This window comes from Gobius niger (assembly GCF_951799975.1).
Source record: "Gobius niger genome assembly, chromosome: 3".
Lineage (NCBI taxonomy): Eukaryota > Metazoa > Chordata > Actinopteri > Gobiiformes > Gobiidae > Gobius > Gobius niger.
In genome coordinates, this window is record NC_136854.1 from 16,069,973 (window position 1) to 16,092,056 (window position 22,084).

At 41.0% G+C, this 22,084-nt stretch overlaps 1 protein-coding gene across 2 annotated transcripts; it reads right to left on the reverse strand.

Moving 5' to 3' along the window:
* Positions 1-4,406: 4,406 nt before the first annotated feature.
* On the reverse strand, positions 4,407-22,030 carry cpe (carboxypeptidase E). Of its 2 annotated transcripts, none has more exons than XM_079552810.1 (9): positions 21,641-22,030; positions 11,372-11,574; positions 10,306-10,473; positions 10,020-10,137; positions 9,022-9,204; positions 8,341-8,480; positions 8,140-8,239; positions 6,481-6,599; positions 4,407-5,345 (listed from the first exon to the last, which is right to left on the reverse strand). In XM_079552810.1, exons 1-9 carry the CDS (start codon positions 21,867-21,869, stop codon positions 5,247-5,249), a joined length of 1,359 nt encoding a protein of 452 aa, XP_079408936.1. In that variant the 5' UTR covers positions 21,870-22,030; the 3' UTR covers positions 4,407-5,246. The 2 variants fall into 2 exon arrangements, with proteins under 2 accessions (XP_079408936.1, XP_079408937.1); XM_079552811.1 differs by having other exon boundaries at positions 11,378-11,574; positions 21,641-22,029.
* Positions 22,031-22,084: the final 54 nt, after the last annotated feature.

The following is a 22,084-nucleotide window of genomic DNA, read 5'->3' on the forward strand; positions in this document are numbered from 1 at the left end:
AGAAGCTTCAACTTGTAAAAAGGAAATCCGTGTTCAAATGTGCCCATGATATAAGACGTATAACCTTCTTCTGAAGAATCTGAAGCTTTTCAAGTTAACTCGGGTACGTGTTACACCGTGCGACATTGGCTACGTTTATATGGCCAGAAAAATCAGATAACTGGAATAATCAGTTAACCCAATATTCAGATCTGATGCGTTTATATTCACTTCATAAATCTGATTATCCAAAACTTCAGGTTGTCCGGTTTCCCCTACCACTAAAAACATGTACAATGGGGGAATCCTCCAGCCAGGTGATTCTGACCATCAGCCTGGCTCCACATCATGGAGATGGGTCCCCGGGCGCAGCACTGCCGTCGACCACTGCTCCTTACGGGTTGCCCCAGCGGCATCGAAGGATGGTTTAAATGCAGAGGACAAATTTCCCTACGTGGACAATAAAGTATACAAACAAACAAACAAACAAACAATAAAAGTTCCCTATAGACTTGCGACCCACTGAAAATGGTTCTATGACCGACTTTTGGGTCCCGACCCCCTAGTAAGGAATCACTGTTTAACATTACATGTGACCAAGCGGGATGTTTTGACATTTTTTAAAATACTGACACTGTTTCTCACATTTTTAGATACTTTAACTGGTATTTGATCTTTTATTTGCACAATAATATTTCTCAAAATCATCTTGGGGGCCAGAGGTTCTGTGCCCCCGGGCCTGTGGTTGCCTACCCCTGCTGTAGGTAATTTGCACATGTTCTCCCTTTCAAACAGGGTAACTCCTAAACCAACTGAGCACCATAATGTTGCAATGCACCCACTAACATTTCAAGATCAATGGTATCAAACACTTGAGGCAAACTCCGCACTCACCTTTATCTACTGCGCATGTATGTAACGCAGGTGAATAGCAACACAGAAGAATGCTGAGTTAGATGTTTGTGAAGTCAAAAGAAGCCCTCCTTGAACCAAACGAAACAGTCCGTGTGGTGTGAACGTATGAATGTGAACAGTAGCCCGTGTGCTGACACAACACTTCTCCAAGAACTTCACATTTGTGGGTTCCCGTCACTGCAATAAAAGATGTTTGCCAGTGGAGACTGTAAGAGATAAGAAGAAAAACATACTTTAGTCGTATTCGTGCTTCAAGTATAAGATATTGCTAATTGAATGGGATGCTCTTGAAAATCCCATGCCTGCAGAAAAGATATATTAATTGAGCATTTACCTGTATCCAGAGAGAAATAAACTCCTATCAGCTCACCAGTGTCACCTGCTGGAATAACTGTGTAACGACAGCCTAACCATGAACCTTTAATATTTGTAAAAAATGCTAAAGTTTGACCCTAACGTTGATAATGTTGAATATATGTTGTGAAGAAAAGCAAAAACACTGAGTCCCAATCTGTCCTCAAGCCAGAGCGGTGAAATCCATTGTATTGATGAGGAGACTCTTAAAGCAGATGCTAATAGTGCCAGTATGACTAATAGGCCAAGGGAGCCATTGATTTGCAGTGTTTGCAACTAATAATAAAAGAGCTGAATCAACCCCATAGTTTGGTCCAAAAGTGCCACCTTGGCTGAGAATGTGTTGGTGTGAGCACAACTGAGGAATAATTAGCTGGAAATACAAACAAAATGACACGTACAATAAATACAATAAATACACTCTGCAGACCGCTGAAGGGAGGCGGTGGTGACTGGCTCTATACAGGAAGTTGAAAGGTTAAATACACAACCTCAGGTCTTATGCCTAATACAAAAACATATTCATCATTTACATTAGCCCTTGTGTAGGCTACCTTTGGCTTTTTTTGTGTGGCCATTTTAGTTTACCCAAAACATTTCCTGTTTTTGAGGTCATTTAATGATTTTTAGTGAAAAACCATGATTTGGTTACATTTTCATAACATGATTTAAATTGTTTTTTAAATGAGCCCTTGATACACAATCTGGAATTTTACTGCCCTTAAAGTACTGTTATACTGTTACATGTGTGCTAATCCACTTCACTTCTGCACAAAACTACTAGTTTGCTCGGCCCTAAATTGTTTCTACCTTTTAAGACACACTTTGGTGCATCAAAGATCAAACTTTGATTTTGATACTGTTCTGGCTAATGGACGTTCACTGGAGAATCAAACAGTTTAAGTTGCTTAGCTCTTCCCAGAAGATGGTGAAAGACTGTTGTGGAGCGGAGGGAGCTGTGCAGGAGGAAGAGGAAGGAGGAGGTGGAGGAGCTTACCAGTGCAGGACACCACGCTCGGAAACAGGGACAAACACAGACGGCAGTGCACCATTTCAGAGGAACAGAGGAGCACTGAAGGCAGCCAGCCAGGTTTCTTTCGGTGCTACAGTTTCCCCTACCTCCAAAAACATGCTGGTCCTCCTTAAGTATATCGTAAACTCAGACATTTGTAGGAATAATACTTTACAACTAATTATAAGGCATTTTAATCAATTTCATGAACTCGTATGCTAGTTTTCTAGCAGTTCTGTAACAATGACCCAGTAAAGTGACCCTGGAAGTTGGGAAACTTGCCTGTACACTCGTCCCTGTGAAGAATTGGGATGCTACAAATGTGTGAGGAAAGTTTTTATAGGGCATTTATAGGGCATATACTTTATTTTCCGCTAAATATATTCAAAGTTTGATTCTTAGTCCTATATGTTTTGCTTGAATAATGTGTTCAGATTTAAAAAAAATATATATATTATTCCATTTCTTTATCCATTTCCAACCAAATTGCCCACCTTCTCCCAAGATTCGTTTTTATGTGTTTTCTCCCCAGTGTATTGGCATGTGGCTACGATGACTGAGTCGCCTCCTGCTGCAGAATGTGAACCAGGCAACAACAGCTGTTTCGAGATATGCTCTGACTCACCTGACGATAGACAATAATCAGCAAAGTGTTTGTTTGTTTTTCTTGAAATCACCAGGTCCTAGGATTTAAACTAAGAGTCAGAGTCCTCATCTTTCCTCATTACAGACATTCATGTGCAAGTAACATTACACAAGCTCGGTCCAACATGAAGACTTGAGGAGCCGTTCAGGAACTAATAAAATGTATAGTCTTAAAGGAAGTTTTAGATCAAACTAATAACTAGCACCACTTCAACTAAAATGGTTGATTTTCTTTTCTAAAGTGAATAAGGAGGATAAATAACTTTAGAGTCTGATTTGTTTTGTTTTTTTTTGACTGCATGAGCTGTGTTTGAACCCATGGCCTTCCAACTTTGGAGGCAGTTGCTGTAGCCGCACCATAGACCTGATGAACAGCAGGGGCGGACTGGGACTGAAAAACAGCCCTGGACTCTGACCAGCCTGGCCCAAATTAGCGTAAATGCGACACTTTCACAAAGACATATGTTAGCCTCTTACCACCCGTATTAACCGAGAGCATTTTCTCCTGTTCGGCTTTACCCAAATCTAATGGCTTCTTGACTGGAGCTTTCATTTGAAAGCGAAAATCTAGAAAAGTGATGGCAACTTTTTATTGCCGCATTTTCGTCATGTTTTCATCACTTTTTTGTCACTTTTTCGTTGCGTTTTTGTTGTTTGGTGTTGTTTTTGTCTCTTGTTTTTCTTTTTTTCTTTTTTTTCATGTTTTTGTTGTTTTTTCATCGCTTTTTTCGTTGCTTTGTCGTCACGTTTTCGTCACATTTTGTTGTGTTTTTGTCACATTTTTGTTGCTTTTGCGGCACATTTTTGTTCTGTTTTCATCCTCGTTTTTGGATGCTTTTCTTTTAAGCTTTTAGATTTGGGTAAAGCTCGATTACGGCAGGGTGTGAGAGGTCAAGGAAAAAAGTGAGAGGCCAGGCCGGTGGCCCTAGAGCCAGTGGCCCTTCTGTGCTCTTCCAGAATGGACATATGGCCTGATGAACAGTCACAAAGAACCCTTTGTCTTCAAGTCCAGTTACGCAAGTGCAATCGAAATCATTCTGCTCCACCTGTCGGGAGTCCTAGAAGAGCCGGTAATGCTCATCCCATGAAGCTTAAGAGAACATTCCTCCAAAAATTCCTACTCCAAAAGCAATAGTTTGTTTTGATTTTTCCGCTTCTCATTGCATGAGAAGATTAGAAGTGTGAGATATGAGAACAAAGGATCTCAGAGAAGTCAGTCTTGGGTCGAAATACACTTTCCATGGCTGTCAACTAATTTCTAAATGATTTATCCCATTTTTGTTATCTTAACTCTCATATCCCGAGTCACAGCTCTGCCACGGCGACAAAATGTACCCTTTATTTTTGTTAATATCCTTCAAAAGAGACGAGAAAGCAGCTTTACAACATACATGGGGTTTTATTAATCCGATCATTCTTTACACAGTTAACTTTATATAGCTTTACATTCAATATATCTTTCTGTTGAACCAGATCATTTGCATTCATGAACTCAGTTAGCCATTTTGGAAGTAATTAGCGTTAACCCATAACTGATTCCTTCAGTTCTACTTTAGTAGTGCACAGAATAAGGAATGGCTTTGGGGGGTCAGCAGAGTGAGATGGATAAACATTGTGACCACATTTGTTTGAACTTACAAAATCACATGTATCTTGCTATACCTAGTTAATAAATACCACATATATTTGAACAACCATTCATTTGTGTGCTATGAAATCAAAAGTTGTGCTGCACTTAGTTGAAAAAAAACAACAACATAGATATAACATTGGGAATGCGCCGATATAAGATTGCTTTACGGGTAATACGGTGGTTACAGTGTTTATAATGTCCCTGAATATGTCCAAAAGAGGTTTATATTACAGGAAGCAGTACTGAATGTATAGAAGTGTACAGTGCATGGATTTTGGGGACATGTTTGATACAGGCTAAACCGGGTAATGTGCTTAACATGTAAACAGCTTGTTACACACAGGTAGCCAGGCGCTCCTTTCTTATATACTATGGGTGCAATGGGTTCCAGTCACGATAAAAATAAAAAATAAAAATAAAACACAATGCCACAGAAATCAACACAACTCTCACCAAAACGGCCACCAATGATCACAAACTTCCTTCTGCGTCGGTCACTTGATTTGAGAATTCAGGCGATTTACAAGCTCATGAGTCGAACGTTTGTAAAGAATATAATCCCATTCCAACGCCAAAAAAAAAGAACAAAAAGAGTAAGAAAATGAAACGTAACGAGACAATATATTCTTCAGAGTGGACGAGCACACAGGATGTAGAATATAGTACAGCGATGTGTGGACGGTCCGAGGGTCGGGTCAGACAAACGCTCTAGAAGTTCAGTGTTTGTGACATCATCTTCCACCAGTCCATCAGCTCCTCCCGCTCCTCCTCCTTCCTCTCCATCATGGACTCCAGCTCAAAGTCCACCTGAGAGGCACACACGCGGATTTCACTCCTCTGACATAATACTCACACGCTGGACATGCATCTTTTTTTGCTATGATTTCCTCAACATTACCCATCCATGTCCGCAAATATCAGGTAAACATGTCTATAACAGAGAGTGGTTTTACTGCTGACAATTGTAACGCTGATTTATTTACAATGAAAACACCTTTTACACGTTTGTTTTTGTAATGGTTCTTAAATCCATACACAGCCAAGTGTCCAATAGCAAAGCCTGCAGAGCCCCGTGCTTTGAGGTGCTCAAAAGTGTTTGTGTGTGTATAATTTAGAGTGCCATAAATTAGGGCATGAGTTTTGTATATTTATCTTGTCCAAAAGTACATAAAATCAAATGACCATTTGCCATTGAACTTATGGGATCATACAGTATTCCCCAAGTTTGAAATGTTCTTTCATACAGTAGTTTGGTACAACTTAAATATGAAATGTGTGTTTTTATGTAATTTTACTTATTTAAAGCAACACTGTGTAACCTTCCTGGTCATCTAAGCCAGGGGTTCTCAACCTGGGGGCCGGGACCCCCAAGGGGGTCACGAGACAAATTTGGGGGAGTCACCAGGGCATATAGATAAAAATATATATTTTATTATTATCATTATTATCATTATTATCATTATTATTATTATTATTATTATTATTATTATTATTATTATGGTATTGTAGCATACATCCTATTTTAGGGTGCAATTATTTGTTCTAAACTTGATTCATTTTAGTTTAGCCATCGTTTTTTAAGAATTATATAGGTTAATGTCCCTGTTTTTCCCATGGTCTGACCCGGGCGGGGGTCACGATCCTAATTAACTGTTATAATGGAGGTCGCGGCTCCAAAAGGTTGAGAACCACTGATCTAAGCAACTGAACAGTCCCTGCAAAGTAAAGTAAATATGCAAACAATAGCAAATACCCTCCAAAAGATGAGCAACTATTTTGAGCAATTTATAAAATAAAGCATTTAGAATCCCACTCAAAACGAAGGTGTTTTTTTTTTGAGTATTTTTTTTCTCAATTAAAATCACCTGTAATTAAACTAGAACTCGAGTTTTGTTTTACATACTGGGTGAGTGTGGCTCTGCATACATTTGTCTGCTCTTACCCGTGTGGCAGGGCTGTGAGGAACAGCCACCTTCTTGATGACGGTCAGGTAGCCTGGAGCAGTAGCTGCCACTTTGTAGTTTCCTGGTGCCAGGAGGCGCCAATAGTCTCCATCTTTGGCTACAAAACACAAACACATGATATTATTATGTGGAAACACAGCATCAGGCACGAGGTGGGTTATGTGCATGGACACAAATAGAGTAATTGTTTCGTTAAAGGAATAGGCCACCGTTTTTACATACTAAGATATGCTCTTACCTCACTTTAGACGTGTTAATATATCCCCGTCTGGTCTTTGTCCGTGCGCTCTGCCAGGCAAACGGAGCACATACGCAGCCTCTCCCACATGTCATATAGCTCCAAAAAAGCTCACGATAGAAGCTACCAAGCTCTTCCACGTGTTCCCTATTTAAATAAAGTTACGTGAAGTGTTTTCATGCAAAGTATATTTACCCAGAAATGTAGCATGTCGATTTTATAAGCAAATAAAAAGGGGGACTATATTGTGAGGCGTAATGATACGAGGAGTAAAACGTCCGCGCAGTAACTCCTAAAGGTTATTGACGGAAGTGAGCGGGGGAAGTCTTTAGGAGTTACTACGCGGACGCTGTGCTCCTCGTATCATTACGCCTCACAATATAGTCCCCCTTTTTATTTGCTTATAAAATCGACATGCTACATTTCTGGGTAAATATACTTCGCATGAAAACACTTCACGTAACTTTATTTAAATAGGGAACACGTGGAAGAGCTTGGTAGCTTCTATTGTGAGCTTTTTTGGAGCTATGTGACATTTGGGAGAGGCTGCGTATGTGCTCCGTTTGCGTGACAGAGCGCGCGGACAAAGACCAAACGGGGATATATTAACACGACTAAAGTGAGCTAAGAACATATCTTAGTATGTAAAAACGGTGGGCTATTCCTTTAAAACCGCAGTGTTCAGGGAAAAAGAGTACATTCTTGAATAATAGACCAATGGAGAATTTAAAATGTCAATGCTGGAGTTATCGTTTACAAAAGACATCTGGAGACTACAGTGTATTACATTTACATTATTTTGTATTTATCTTAAGTGACTTGATAGCAAGCAGGATAACTCTTTTTATTGTTTGTAGCTGATGTTGTCCTGTATGTCTCCAGGACCTGGGGGCGTGTAGGTCACAACTGACCCCTTTCACCCTGGACAGAGACTGTTTCTCAGGCAGTATCAGTACCTCCTGACACATGAACAGCTTTTTATCCTCTGCCATCAGACTCATGAACACTAAATAACTTGCTACCTGCCATTTGCACAAACTTTTATTCACATTCACATCTGCTGCTTATTGTGGATCACACTGCTGTTTGTCAGAACATATTTAGCTGATTTTATCTTGCTTCTTTGTTTTTACTTTAGCTTATTTTCCATGCATGCCATTATAGCATTATTTATTTATTTTGTTACTAGTCTATGTTTCAGGTAGCACAGTTTTTTGAATATTCCTTCATTGACAATGGCAATAAAACCTATCGAAGTAAAAAGTAAGGTTGCATTTCCAAGCGCGGCCACCAGATGGAAGCATTACAGCACATTTCAGTCCTCATACTGTTCCCATACTATGCACAATTTGCGGTTGTGGGTGGCTAGAGGTTAAAATAAGTCTACTATTTATTATACCTGTGGTTATGTCATGGTTGAGGCCTTCTACAGAGATGGTGGCGTTGGAGATGGGGTTGCCTTGGAGATCACGCACGAAACCCTTGACTCCACGATGAACCTGCAACACATAACGGTTGTTTTAGTTTTTCAACCTTTAGTCAGTGACATAGCATGCCGTCATGAAGGCTGCAAACAGGACACAGGCAAAGTGCTGCCTACCTGCTCAATGTAGTTAACAAGAGAGTTGCGGTTCTGGTCCCAGTAGTTCTTGAGCGTGTCCTCGCTGGGGAATTTGTCACAGCTTAGCTCCAAAGTGATCTCAAAACAGTTGCTGCTGAGGTAGTTGAAATCCTGCATCCCTGGGAAATAGAACAGAAGAGTACACCGCTATTTAGAAATCCAAATTAAATTCCTAAAGAAGACTATTTTCAATGATTTTATGGCATTTTGGTTGAAGTCATACACAATGCGATACTTTCAATGAAATATGTGCAAAAACAAAGGGTGGCAAAATATAAGATCAAACAGCCCTGTTGTCTGACAATACAAAGCGCCTGGAATCGTCCTTTGCTGGCACAAAAGGAGAGAAGCAGTTGTGTTTAAAGGCTAAAGACATAAGCTATTAGCAAGATATGCTTTGTAGTGGTGGCAAATGCCTGCACTGCAATGATCAAAGTGAGCCAGTGAAGCTTTTGGATGCAAAGAACATAAAATAGCACCTCCTCATTACATCAGAGTGGAACATATTGCTATAACCTCTTGAGAACACTGGTGCAAAAGAGTGGCTTGCAACCTCACTTTTCAATGTTTTCTCCAATGATACTTTCAATGTGAGCTTCTCTTCTTTGCAGCCTTTTAAAACTAAATCTATTACCTCTTCATACAAAGGGCCTTCCTTACCTCCCGGTACACTGTACCACGCTCCTCCATTAGTGATGCCCTCCTTGAAGCTGGAGTCGTCGTCGTTCTTGCGGCACGCGGGGCGGTTGGGGTCGGACATGACAGGGTTGTACATGGAGTAAGCCTTGGCCAGAGACTTGAACATGACGTCATCAGGACTGGCACTGTACTCATGGGCCGAGCCTGACGGGGGGAAAAAGACATCATGTTTACAGAGCAGAGGTGATGAAACGTTAATTGACCGACTGCATATGACGCCTGTGACATTTGTGTTTACACAATCACTATTTGGACAGAGAGTAAGCAGACACTAAGCACACAGGAGAAGGTTTAGTCAGAAGCAAAGGCTGAAATAAATGAATAATCATTGATAGGTTGATGGTAGGTTCAAAGCCAACAGCAGTTGAGAACCACTGGTCTTAAGCCCTATTTGCGCAGGATTAGAATTACCTGGGGATGTCGGTCATATTTATGGGCATTCGCACGGGATCAGCAATGTCACCTTTTGCTGTTCTTGCTGCGAGCGCTGAGTATCAGATTTGTTTTGTTTGTGCTTTGCTTTGCTTTAACGACAAAAGCCATTTCTTAGGACATGTCTCTGGGATTTTGCTCTTCTCATAAAACAGCAGTTGTCTTTCTCCTTTAATCCTTTCGCTCTGATGCTCCTACTCCATCTAAACTTTACACCAAAAGCATCTAAACCTTCCCTAAGATCCTCCATGTTGGTCTGTTTAACTTTGCCATGACAATGCTTCGTCGTAGTTTTTTTTTCATACTTTTTACATGGATAATCAAACAGCATTTGGGTCGGAGTACTGCTTTGATGCATAATATTATTAATATATCTTAAACATGGACATAAATAACTGTTAATAAGACGTTTTGAATCAATCAATGACATCCGTAGTTTTTACTTTTTACCTGAGGTCCCCAGGTCAGGGCTTTAAGTTATCGTTATAGCTTGTCAAGTTAACTAATTAGCGGAAACATTTAGTTACCGGTGCGGGTCTCGTCATAGGGGTAGTTGGCCACCACGTCTCCTCCGTGAAGGTTAGCCGACAGGACGAAGGGGATGCCCATGATCCAGTGGATCACAGCTTTGGTCTCAGGAGCCAGCTGCAAAGACAACAAAGGATCACAATAAAAAGCTGCATTCACATGTCCTCTACGATTCAACTCCATTTTAAGTTTCCCTTTCAAACACCAAGAGAAAAATACAGGATGTTCACCAGTCAAGAGAAGTGTTAATTATGGTTAATACACAGATAATACACAGATTTGTACCTTGCTGTTCTCATCCACAGCCTTCTTCATGTTCTGCAGCAGGTGGTTGTTGGCTCCGCCCTCCCGCTCGTTGATGTACACAATACGGTCCAGATCGGGGAAGTTGCGGTTCAGATCCACCCCCTGTGCGTTACTGCGGCCCACGAACCAGTCCTTGATTTCTCCAGGCTAAACAGACAGACATCAAGCAAAACATATTCAAAACATTATCCAGGTCTATAGAAATAAAAGAAAGATGGATCGGTGTCTGTGACAGATAAGCGAAAAGTCTTGACCTAAAAGCTAAACCAAAGCAGACCGCATGATAAGCCACAGTTTGGCATTAAAATATTTCTGTTTTTGTACTGTATATGGTAGTATATGTGTATATGTGTACTATTTATTGTCTATTATTGTGTAATGCAACAATATGAAATCTCGTGGACAGTGACACATAGTATGTTGTCTACGTATAATGCATTCACAAATGTATTAAGGGCTCTTTCTGTAACTCTCAATAATAAGTGTGATTTTGTGGTGAGCTGTGTTGAGTGTGCACTTTGCCATTTAATCAGTTATGCCGGTTTGAAATTAGTAAAAAAAAAACATGTAATAATTAAAAGGGCCCGTTATTATGTAATTATAAAACTGTTATTTCATGTTTTACTATTTAAATTCATGTGTAAGTAGAGGTGAGGCAGTTCAATTTAGGCCAAAAGCCATAGTTGCATTGAAGATAGTTTGCTCCATAGCAAGGGCAACATGTATTATAATCAGAGTCTGCAATGAATTGCCAGATATAAATTTCTCAAAAATCAACAACATTGTGATTCACTAAAACAAGATGCACTTGATCCAATCAGCTTTGAGCAAGATCCAGCATATTTACATTAGTTGTCTGTTCATTAACATGCATTGTCCCATTCAAATAAATTAATAAATGATCAGAAAGGAAATGAGCTCTGTGGTCTCGAGAAAGAATAGTTGCTTGGGGTAATAACTAATGTGTATCCATAAAGGTCAGGATATAGTTACAATAACAATTGCATGGACAAAGTAAAAGATAGAAAGATAGCAGTGAACATACGTTTACCTGCGAGGCGGCCTTCTCGAATCCGTCGGGGTTCATGGAGGGCATGAGGTGGATGCGTGTGCTGTGTATTAGGTCTATGATGGTGTCGTTGCCCTGCTGGTACTGGTTACACAGGTACTGGGCCAGGTAGACGAGCAGCTCTCGGCCCACCGCCTCGTTCCCGTGCATGTTGGCGATGTACTTGAACTCCGGCTCGCCTGCAAACACACGGAGGAGATGCTTTGTTTCACCACACATAGTCAGATACATGAGTTTTTCGGAGATTGCTATAAGTTACAAGAGAAAATATAGACGTTGTGCACGGGATGTTTTTGCTAACTTCCTGTGGGCCAGTGTAGGGCACTCAGAGCCGTTCTTCCTAAACTATGCAAGGTGCGTAGGGCCCCGCAGCCGCAAGGGCGATTAATCAATGTGCTATTTGTCTTGAATTTGAGTTGAATCCACATGGTTCTCATGCACACAGTGACTTACAGTAACTCTGGTTCTCTGAATGTGCACAGCCTATAACGAATTGGGCTACTCACAGGCTAATTCTCAGTAGTAAGACAGAAATAACCGTCAGGTGCAGGCTTAGTTTTAAATCTGCGGTTCCCAGACTGTGGGTCAGGGACCAGAGGTGAGAGAATGGGACCATTTGCCATTTACCGTTTTAAAAAGTTGGGAACTAGGCTAGTGGTGGTCCTAAATCTCATTCTGACAGTGGCTTAGTGGTTAGTGGTTCTCACACAGGGGGCAGGGCCTGAACTGAGGTCATTATGTTCCACTTCTGCCCCGCACTACTGCACAGTGGAACTGTTTTTGACCGTAAATGGGTTCACTCTTCGTCGAATAGCCATGGGATGCGAACTGTAGGGCCCCCGTGTGGATTTTGGCTTACGGCCCCATAAGGGCCAGCACCGGCTCTGAAGGTACTTCCAGTCTAAGTTTTAACGTAATTTAACCTTTTTTTAATTTATGAGACAGAAGAAAAAATATACTTCAAGCTGAATGTGTTAAATACAATTTAGTTCAGATGGTGGTGTGTAACATTAGCCTTTAGCTCCCAAGCTAACACACAGTCAACACACTCTCAGTATTTACACCCTGAGTAAAGTTTTTAATATGTTGTTAGCAATTATCATACAGTTTGGGACTTTCTGTCACATGACGTTGATTTATTTATTCATTTTTAGACACGGCTAACTCTCCATAGGAATAAAACACAGACAGGAAATAGTCGCTAGCAACCCCAGGAAGTTAGCAACATACCACGCACAGAGCTTGCATTATCCCTTTAGTTACTATGATATTTCCATCCTTGTAATATGTTTTTGAACACTTTAAAAAAGTGTATATTAAGTGACATCGATAATCCAAAATGAATTATGCCAAATACTTAATAATGACATTAAAAGTCTGCGTAAATTCAGTCAGCCGGTGCTAAGTTCTTTAGTAGCTTTGATGCTTGTATTTCAATCTCCTTCTTTTCCGCCATCTGTTCCCTATATTGCAATTAGCTGTTTTCCTCAAACTCGCGCTTATTATTAGCTGCAAATGAAAGGCTTTGAAACGATGTGGAGGCACACAGTCCGCAGACCAGAAATTATAGGCTATGAGAACATTAAAAAAATCCACTCAACGCAGGCAGAGGGTCATAATGTTGAAAAAAGATTATGAGACAAATGTAGTATATGCTTAAGTTAAGGTAAATTGAGAGCACATTAAAGAATTGGAGAGAACTATTTGAGCCTATATCAAAGCTTGGGGGTATAGGGCATCCTAATAAATAATATAGCAGCCAAATTATTTAAAAAAAATTGAGTAGCATAAAAAAAAGAATCTATCAAAAACCTAGTAGGAACTGAAGATAAAACTTAAAAGAGCTATACCTGATTTTACTTCTAGAAATGGAATGAAAGTGATTTTATCCTCCTTTAGTATATTGCAAACTCAAATGCTTGTAGGGAAAACAGCGTGCATCAAATTATAAAACATTTGTATCAATTTCATGAACTTTCAGGCTATTTTTCTAGCATTTTTTTGAACGTGACCCTACAAGTTGTGAAATGTGCCTATAAACTTGTCCCTGTAAAGAATTTGGATGCTACAAAGATGTTAGGAAAGTTATGAATGAGTTCTTAATTTTGTGGCTTCCCCTTTCATTGTTGGCAATCAAAAAAATCAGGTATAGGGCCTTTAAATTAACAAATTTAGATCAGATGTTGTGCATTATTTACTGCACATACTGCTATATATCATGTGAAAACTAGAGAAAAACAAGAGAATAACCTATGCTTTGTTGTCCCCACACATATCTCCACATTATATCAACGGCAGCTTCCCTGCACCACCGCGCACATCTGGGAGGCCGGTTATTTTTAAACCCGGCCTCTCCGAGTTTTGCCTAATGATTTCAAGACTACAATTAACTCTTTCCGTTGGGCTAAGGTTGTTTCTTTTTTAACAGGCTGAAGCCCTGTCAAACACACACTCAGGTCCACGCACACTTTGAAGTAAAACGACTTGTGATTCAAGCTATTGCACAGACGCTCACTGGCCCGGGACCTCCAGCTTCTCCCTTTACAAGATGCCTGTTTTCATCTTCATACGGCACTTTGTTCAAGTTTCATGCGGTATACGTAGATGTCAGGTGGCGATGCTGCATAAAGCTTAAAAATAGTTTTGCTGTACTGTAGCTTATGCTGTACATTTACTGTGAAACTGCAAAGATGTGAAGATCTGTATGTATTGATCATCCAGAAATCCATAACACAACATAATAGAAACAACATAGACTCGACCCACTGCACGTCTCGCATGTGATCCGACAAACGGAGGGCCACGTCTCCTTTGTGTCTAATCGACTGTGGCCGAGCTCCATCTCTGACGAAAGCCACCGCATCATTTCACATTTTGTCAGCGGCGTTCGTCACACAATCAATACGGTCTCCGCGGCAACCCCGTCATAATGAGGGAGGCCAGCTGCAACGTCAGCAGGGGAGCACCTTTCTGTCGCCGCGGTAACGGTGACAGCAGGACAGGTGTGTGTGGAGACAATCGGCTCCAGGTTGAGTAAACAGATTTTCACTTTCTGTGTACAGGTCTATGAAATGAGAAATGATTTGCTAAAAAAAAGAGTCGGCCATTACCCAATCAGGCATCATTGATTACAGGGTTAAATCTATCAGTCGTTTAAAAGAGTATTATTTGTATTTCTTTTCCAAGCCCTGCCACTCCCACACATCTATCGGATGTTTTCCCCTTCTCATGTTCTACAGTGTTGTTGTGCAGCTAGGCCTCTCACGATAGTTCGATAGATTGAGGCAGGAAAGTATGCGATAAACGATATTATCGACTCTAACGATACTGGATGCTGTCAACTCTCAGTCATAAAAATGACAGCAAACCTTTGTTCTAAAAGTGCATCATCATATCCTAAAATGCCACACAAGCTGCAATATTTTATTTATTGGTTTATTTGGTCGGGACAGTGCATGTTAATGAACATACATGGGTCTCATGCATGTAAACAAGCCACACCGGATTGCAGCTTTGGGCTTTCTGTCCGTCGTCCCCCATACACACTCTCAAACACACTCTCATTCATCCTGGCCTATTGTACATGTTTTTAGTGGTGGGGAAACCGGAGCACCCGGAGGAAACCGGAGCAGACACGGGGAGAACAGGCAAACTCCACACAGAAAGGCCCCGTCCTGATGGGAATCGAACCCGGGACCTCCTACCTTCTGCTACCGTGCGTAAACATAAACATGAAATATAATGTAACTCAATTGGCTTCAGGTAAAAAAATCAAGTTTTACAAAGAAAGAATGGGGGGAAATGCTAATAAATGTGCAGGTGATAAATATTGAGTCCAAACATGTATCGTTTATCTGATAAGTCGATATAGTAATTATCGTATGTGCAGCTTCATTCATAAGTACTGCATCAAAATACTAATAATCATTAAAACTGAAATTGTTCCAGGACAACAATGGACTAGCAAGATAAGAGTCTAATGTCAAGTTTATTTACTTATTATGCAATGGTTGCTATGGAACTGCCCCTTGGTATAGTTTTAGAGCAGGATCTCCAACAAGTAGCTCTCGGGAGATACTTTCCAAGTAGCTTAACAAAGGCTTTCTACATTCGATCTGAATATATTGTAATGCAAACTCTCCAAACATTTAGGTAAAGGTGAAAAAAAGTTGGAGACCCCTTGTTTTTTTTCTGCCCCTTTATCCTTATCTGTGGCTTTTTAGCTTTCTTGAAGGTGATTTGGACCTGATTACTCGTGTTTCAGTTCTCACAATTACAGTAAATTAACATACTACTTATACTACATACTACTGTCATATTTTTGTGTGTGTGAAAAATAAGCCCGTTGCCAACCTTTGCTGACGTGAAACACAGGATCTTCTAAATCACTTCTGCAATTTAGATAAACACACACAGAGCTCCCTAATGAGTAACTATTGCAAATTTGCACGTTTCCTCTTGAGTGGATAATTGTAAACTACCGGTACCTCCAATGGCTCTCCCGGTGACTGGGTTTTTCTCCAAATGCCTCGGTTTTCCTCATCAACCCAAAAAGCTTAAGCACCGCAATCAAACTTCATGTAAACCATTCACCATGTTCCTATCACATCACAATCACATGTCAGAAATAAACCCCTTAGAACAAACAGGAAAAGTTCCCGTCAAACAGTCGCTATAGCATGAATCATGACGTGACACAGCATTCGTCAAGCGATGTCTGAAATGTTACGCTCAGTAAAAAATCGAACCAAACCGAGACATGTTTTTTTTTTTCGGGGAAGAGCAGTGGTGATGAGAGAAGCAGACAGAAGACAGCACAGCGTGTCCTGATGGGCGGATGATGGAGAGAGAGAGAGACTCCAGGCGTGTGTTGTATAATAAATGACCTCAGACCGATGCCCTGGCCTCCTAGTCCCTTTTGCACACTCCTGTTTCCTCGCGTCCTCATTCCTTCCCTTCAGCTGGTTTTGCTATCCGTGCAGACGAGATCCCCTTTGTCACACAGGAATCTACAGTTCAATGATTTCAGCACATGCTTCAGGTATATCTAATTTGAACTTCAAAACATTCGAAGACTCAAGGTCCTCAGAATGGTGTCCTGGTTCATTTCATGTGACTGAAAACAATGAATAGTTTATGATTGAGTCGCAGATTTGTGAGTGCAGAGGTTCTGACCTGGTTTGTGGTTATTATCTCTGTGATTAACCTTTCGCAAAAGCCCCGCCCCCTTAGGAACTGTTAGCTAGATGAATATTTAAAATATGTAATGAAGGGGACATTACAACTATCTCCTGTCCAGCAACAAACTCTTGAAACTCTTTCTACGGCTGGGGTTTTGCGAAAGGTCAAATACTAGACCTTTCCACATGAAACAGAAAAGTTTCATGTCTTCTCAGTCAGCACCAGCTAAGTGATTTGCAATCATTTCCCTTACAATACAATGAAACAGCAGTGATTCAAACACATGTGCCAGTAAGTGAAATTCTATAAGAATAATGGACCATGTTTGAAACTGTATTTACTACAATCTGGGATGGCATTTGTGTGAAGAAAAATAAGTGTCTTGTTATCACAAAACACCACGGTTTAAAAGGGAAAAAATCAGCCACAAGCACTGATGCTGCAGCAAGACAACACACATCTTACATAATCTCCTATATAAAATAACGGTGGCATTCGAAGCACTATTGCTATTACATTAGACCACTTTCTTCATAATGCCTGTATCAAAAGAGTTACTACAATCCCTGTCCTGTCCATATTTCTTTTGTTTCTGCCGGAGTTTGGCACAATTTCTATTCCAACCTGCTAACCCTGTGGTTTACACCGCACTCTGAAAGACATGTGGTTCTTCAGTTAGTTTAGCTGAACCTATTTCAGTCGTTTCTCAAATTGCTGATGCTCCAAGACGAGTATCATGAACGGAAACTTCACAAAGAAAGAAGATGTTGCAAATCATATTTCAAATGCAACACTTGCCAAGATTGGAACCAGATTTGTTTTTTCATACCAGCTTCTGCCATTTCTTTTTTATTTTATACATATCTACAGTAAAGACAAAGTCACATCTCCGAAGTTACTCCGAGTTTGTATAAATGCTTCCAGACTTGCACCCGGGAGCAGAGACCAGAGAGACAAGACAAATGTAAGACAGCTGTGAGATGGCGACATATAGTACATGGTAAATAGATGTTTGAATGAGCATTTATGAGAATTATCAACAGAAACTAAGCCAAATGCAGTGGTAAAAATATATATATATATGTTAAGTACTCCTGTTGAGTTAAGCATAAGACAATGAACTATGCACTATTTAGTTTAAAAAATGCCATATAAACTCAAGAAACAGCAGGTAGATAAAGGGGAATTATTATTTTTAAGCATTTTTAACTTACCACACTATAGGGCACACATTAAAAAAGTACAAAAACACACCTATCCAAACATAATATTGCAGTGGAGATGGTAATGACAACATTGAAGTAGCATGATCACAGAACACATGTGTACTTGAATAGTGATGATGATTTTGATAAATAGAATGATTAGAAAGAAGTTGATAAAAAAAAATAGATTGATGACTAATGATTATCAGTATCTCTTGGCATTTGTAACTACCTGAAGGGAGATGCATTTACTGTCGATGTCACTTACTTTTTAGTAACAATGGTCTCGTCCTACATCAGGACCATTGATGCTTTTCTGTTCATTATAAGAGCGGTTTAAACAGTGTCCTGCAAGTTGCATCAGCCTGTGTTTAAAAGCTTGCTATGAAAAGTAGCAACAAGCTCTTCTCTGGCATTGAGCGACAAGCCGCCAATGCAATAGGATAAATGTTATTCACAAACAGGGGCATATGCCTACAGTAGGTATGTGTAAACAGGTGCATGCTGCAGTGGCTACTGTGTTTTGTAACTGGAAAACTCAACAAGAAATAAGGTTATATAATATTTAATGTCACACTGTACTGAGATTATGTTCTATCACTCCCTATGGGAAACGTAAGCAGCTGTGTGCATGCGTTTCAGTCATGCAACTTCCTTTGATCTACATGCGATTTTGAGGACACCTTTCTACTCAAAGAATCATATTTTGTGCTACATTCGTATTTGTTGTGGCTACAGTCCACATATTGTATCACTGTGAAAAGCAAATGTACTTTGAATAGGTTCTAATAAGCTTTCTTGCTTCCGTCTACTTGTTTTGAGCATCCATCCAGCATGACTATATAAAGTGAATCTTCTAAATTATAAATGTTAACTGCTCAAATAGCAAGCTAAAGGAAATGTCATAGCACTGAAATGGGCAAAGCAAGTGATGAAGAGAAAAGAAGGGCTCCGTCTCATGACATCAGCAGGTGGCATGAGCTGTAGAGAAGTACTTTATCATATTGTCTTCCCGTGTCAGCCATCTTTGATACTGCGGTGTATTAATATGTACTCGGTGTGTCTCAGGGCAGCTCATGCAACGCAGTGTCTGACAGATGGCTCAGCTCAGCACGGGCAAACAGATACGAGCGCTAAGCCGATCTGTTTCCACGGCAACCGCCATTTCAGCCCCACCTTTTAGGCTCAGCAGTGACCGGGTCAGATCAAACGCTGGGGGGCGCTATGTAAAGACATGTGTGGAATTGATGCCACCAAACAGCTGATAATGAAGCCTGTTAGTGAAAGACGCCATAGTGATACACTACCTCACTTCTAAACCAGCTGAATTACTATTGTTCTCTTTCCCTCAGCACTGGCATCTCTCATGTGTGGTTGGTTGGTTTCCAGCAGCCAAAAAAAAAAATGCGTGGTTTATGAACAGTTTCCCATCTTTGTGGAAGAAGTATTGCTGCCAACTTTGGATATCAAAAGAAACTATGCTCTCTCCATGTTCCATACCATCCACCCTGCCTCTGCTCTCCTGCCGCTCCCCAGAGAACATCTAGTCAAACAATCGTCTTTGTTTCCACTTTATGACTGCAGTTTCACGGTGTGGAGCTGCAGAACTGGAGTGCTGTGTCCCCGTTGGTGAGGGCCCAGTTTGTACATAGCAGTGGGTTTGGAAAATCATCTGGTAGTAATAAGGAGTCCGGATCGCTACTGTGACTCAGGCTCGCACGCCCACCGCACTATTACACCCTCATTTAGAGCACATGAACTTTTGATCATTACTGTACGGGCCAAGGGAGCAGCCAAATGTGTAAAACTGTGTACACAGAGAAAATACACTGAAAACAAATACCGTTTTCATTTTCCATGAGCGCGATCAGAGCATGTCTGGTGACCAACCCTGACCTGCTGATGTTATGAGGTGATAATCCTCTGTTTGTTTGTTTTTATATATAGAATCCCTTAACCTTACTCATTCTGAACATTGGAAAGCATCCATTTTCTTTGGGGAGGTAGAGGACAATGTGTTTTGTATGCTCGGAAAATGGTGAGAAGCTGAAAACAATGTTCAACCACCAGTTCAGATGACAACTTTTTGAAAACTTCTCCAAGGGAACATGAATGAAAGATAGCTCACACAAAACAATGCAAAACATACATTCCAGGCACAGCAAAGACGCCGAGAGAAACCGTATCTTTCCTCAACTCTCAGCCTGTACAATAACAAGACGACCATTTTGGGACACAGACTCACTTGATTTGGTTATGATTTTGTGGCGGAGCTCGAATTTTGTGACGAACATGTATTGAAGCCATTGCCTGGATGCAAGCGACTGACCTTCTTTTGGAATACATTACGACTTGGTTGGACAGACAGCATGTACCACAGACTAATCCATTAACAGCCTTCCGGTGTGGCGTGGAAGGCAGGACAGCGGCTTCTTTTGGATTGGTTGAACAGTAGAGGTCGCTTCCTGTTTACGTCTGTGTTTGCCTTAATCTTTAAACATTTTATATTCAATTTCTTACAGTTTTGTTTCGTGAAATGAGTCATTGATAGTTTTGTATATTTTGACTCTTGTGCTTTTATTTTACTTTGGTTGTTTCTTCTTCTACTGTTGAGGCGCCCCAATCTGTATTTCCTGCATTTTGTTGCGTCATCGATGGAACATGAAACTTGTCCTCCACAATTTGAAAGCCCATTCATTACCGCGCCATTGATTTGTGAGCATGCAGTTAGCTGAACGTAAAAGCTTGTCTTCACTGTTTTGTAAAGTGTCATGTCCAGTGCGCTCCGGGACCATTTCAATTAGATGTGGTGTGTCTTTGGAAAATAATTGCAGGCGTTGCAATTCTCTAATATAGACAATTCATATTGTAGTTTTGATTTGATTGAGGTTATATATGTTATCAGTAGATTCATAAAGTTACTCACTGGAGCCCAAACCTCCCTTTCGTAAACACATTGGTGTGTTTTTGGGGCAAATCATGTCTTTAACTCAAACTCAGCATGGTTCCTCTTGCATTTGTGCTGCTGTGCTACTCCATAGTGTAGTCAGACAATGTAACAGGCTCTTGTAACACATCTCTTTACTATAATGAAAACCAGGCCCCTTAGCAACTCTTGCAGCCTGTCAGGATTTACAGCTCACTTAATATCCAATCACAATTTTAGACTTTGGTCTTTTTTTTTTGCCTGAAAGTCCAAAGCCATGTGTCTTTGATTTGCAGGTGATGCGAACAGCAGCCGAAATGAGCCGTGGCCCGATTCCCAGCCGCTGAGATGTTTCCTCAAAGTCACGACTCAACGAGGAAAGAGATTCTTATCAAGCAGCAAAATGGCGGCTTGGCGAGGCACAATCTCCCATCTCCCGTTAGGTGATGCAGTGAGCTGTGTTACAGCCCATGCGCTCCTCACATCCCCACACCTGCGCTCAGGGAAAACTATGGACCACGACGGGGAAATGTGCCTACGAAATGAGCCTCAAACGGGGATGGTGAGAATGTCCCCCAGCTGTGTGCACCAGGGACATGTCCACTCACTCCAACAGGAAACATTTACATTTGTGTTCTCTTCATAATGCAGATTTCTTTGGATTTCTTTTTAGCATTTCTTTTAATTATTATTATTGTTAGATAAGGGAAGGCAACTGTATGATGAACGCGTATATCCGTTGAGTTCAATATCAGTCAATCCAAAGCGTAATAGTCTGCGTAGCTACTATTCAAACGCGCTTGAAGGAAGGCTATTAACCAATTCAACGGGATATGCCCCGGCCACTTTGCTTCTACAACTTGTTTGACAAAGGACGTGAAATGAAGCTTAAAATTGCCGCATAGTAGTGAGTGCGTGTGTGCGTAAACTGACCTGGCTCGTGCGTCCCTGGGTTGTTGGACATCTCCAGCACCAGGAGCTCGCGGCCCTCGAAGCTCTCTCCGATGGTATAGATGCGGCTGATGGTGGGGCACTGCAGCCAAACCGACACCAGCGCTTTTCGCATCTCCTCATAGCGGTGATACTCGTAGGAGATCTCCCCGTCAGCGCGGGCCATCACTGCGACAGCCCCCAACACTACCAACCAAAACAACTGCTTCATCTCGACCTGTCCTCTGTTCTCTCCCAAAGCCCGTCTGTCTGAATGCGGCTTGCACCCAAGCCTTATCTCGACTGCAGCTGAGCTTGCTATTAATATCCTCCTTCAACCCCTCTGCTGTGCGTGATGCGAGGCTGTACCTGAGCGCACGCTCTTTACGCACGACGGTGTCAATGGCCAAGACATATGCACGCATCCGGCCAGTCCTTTCACAATAA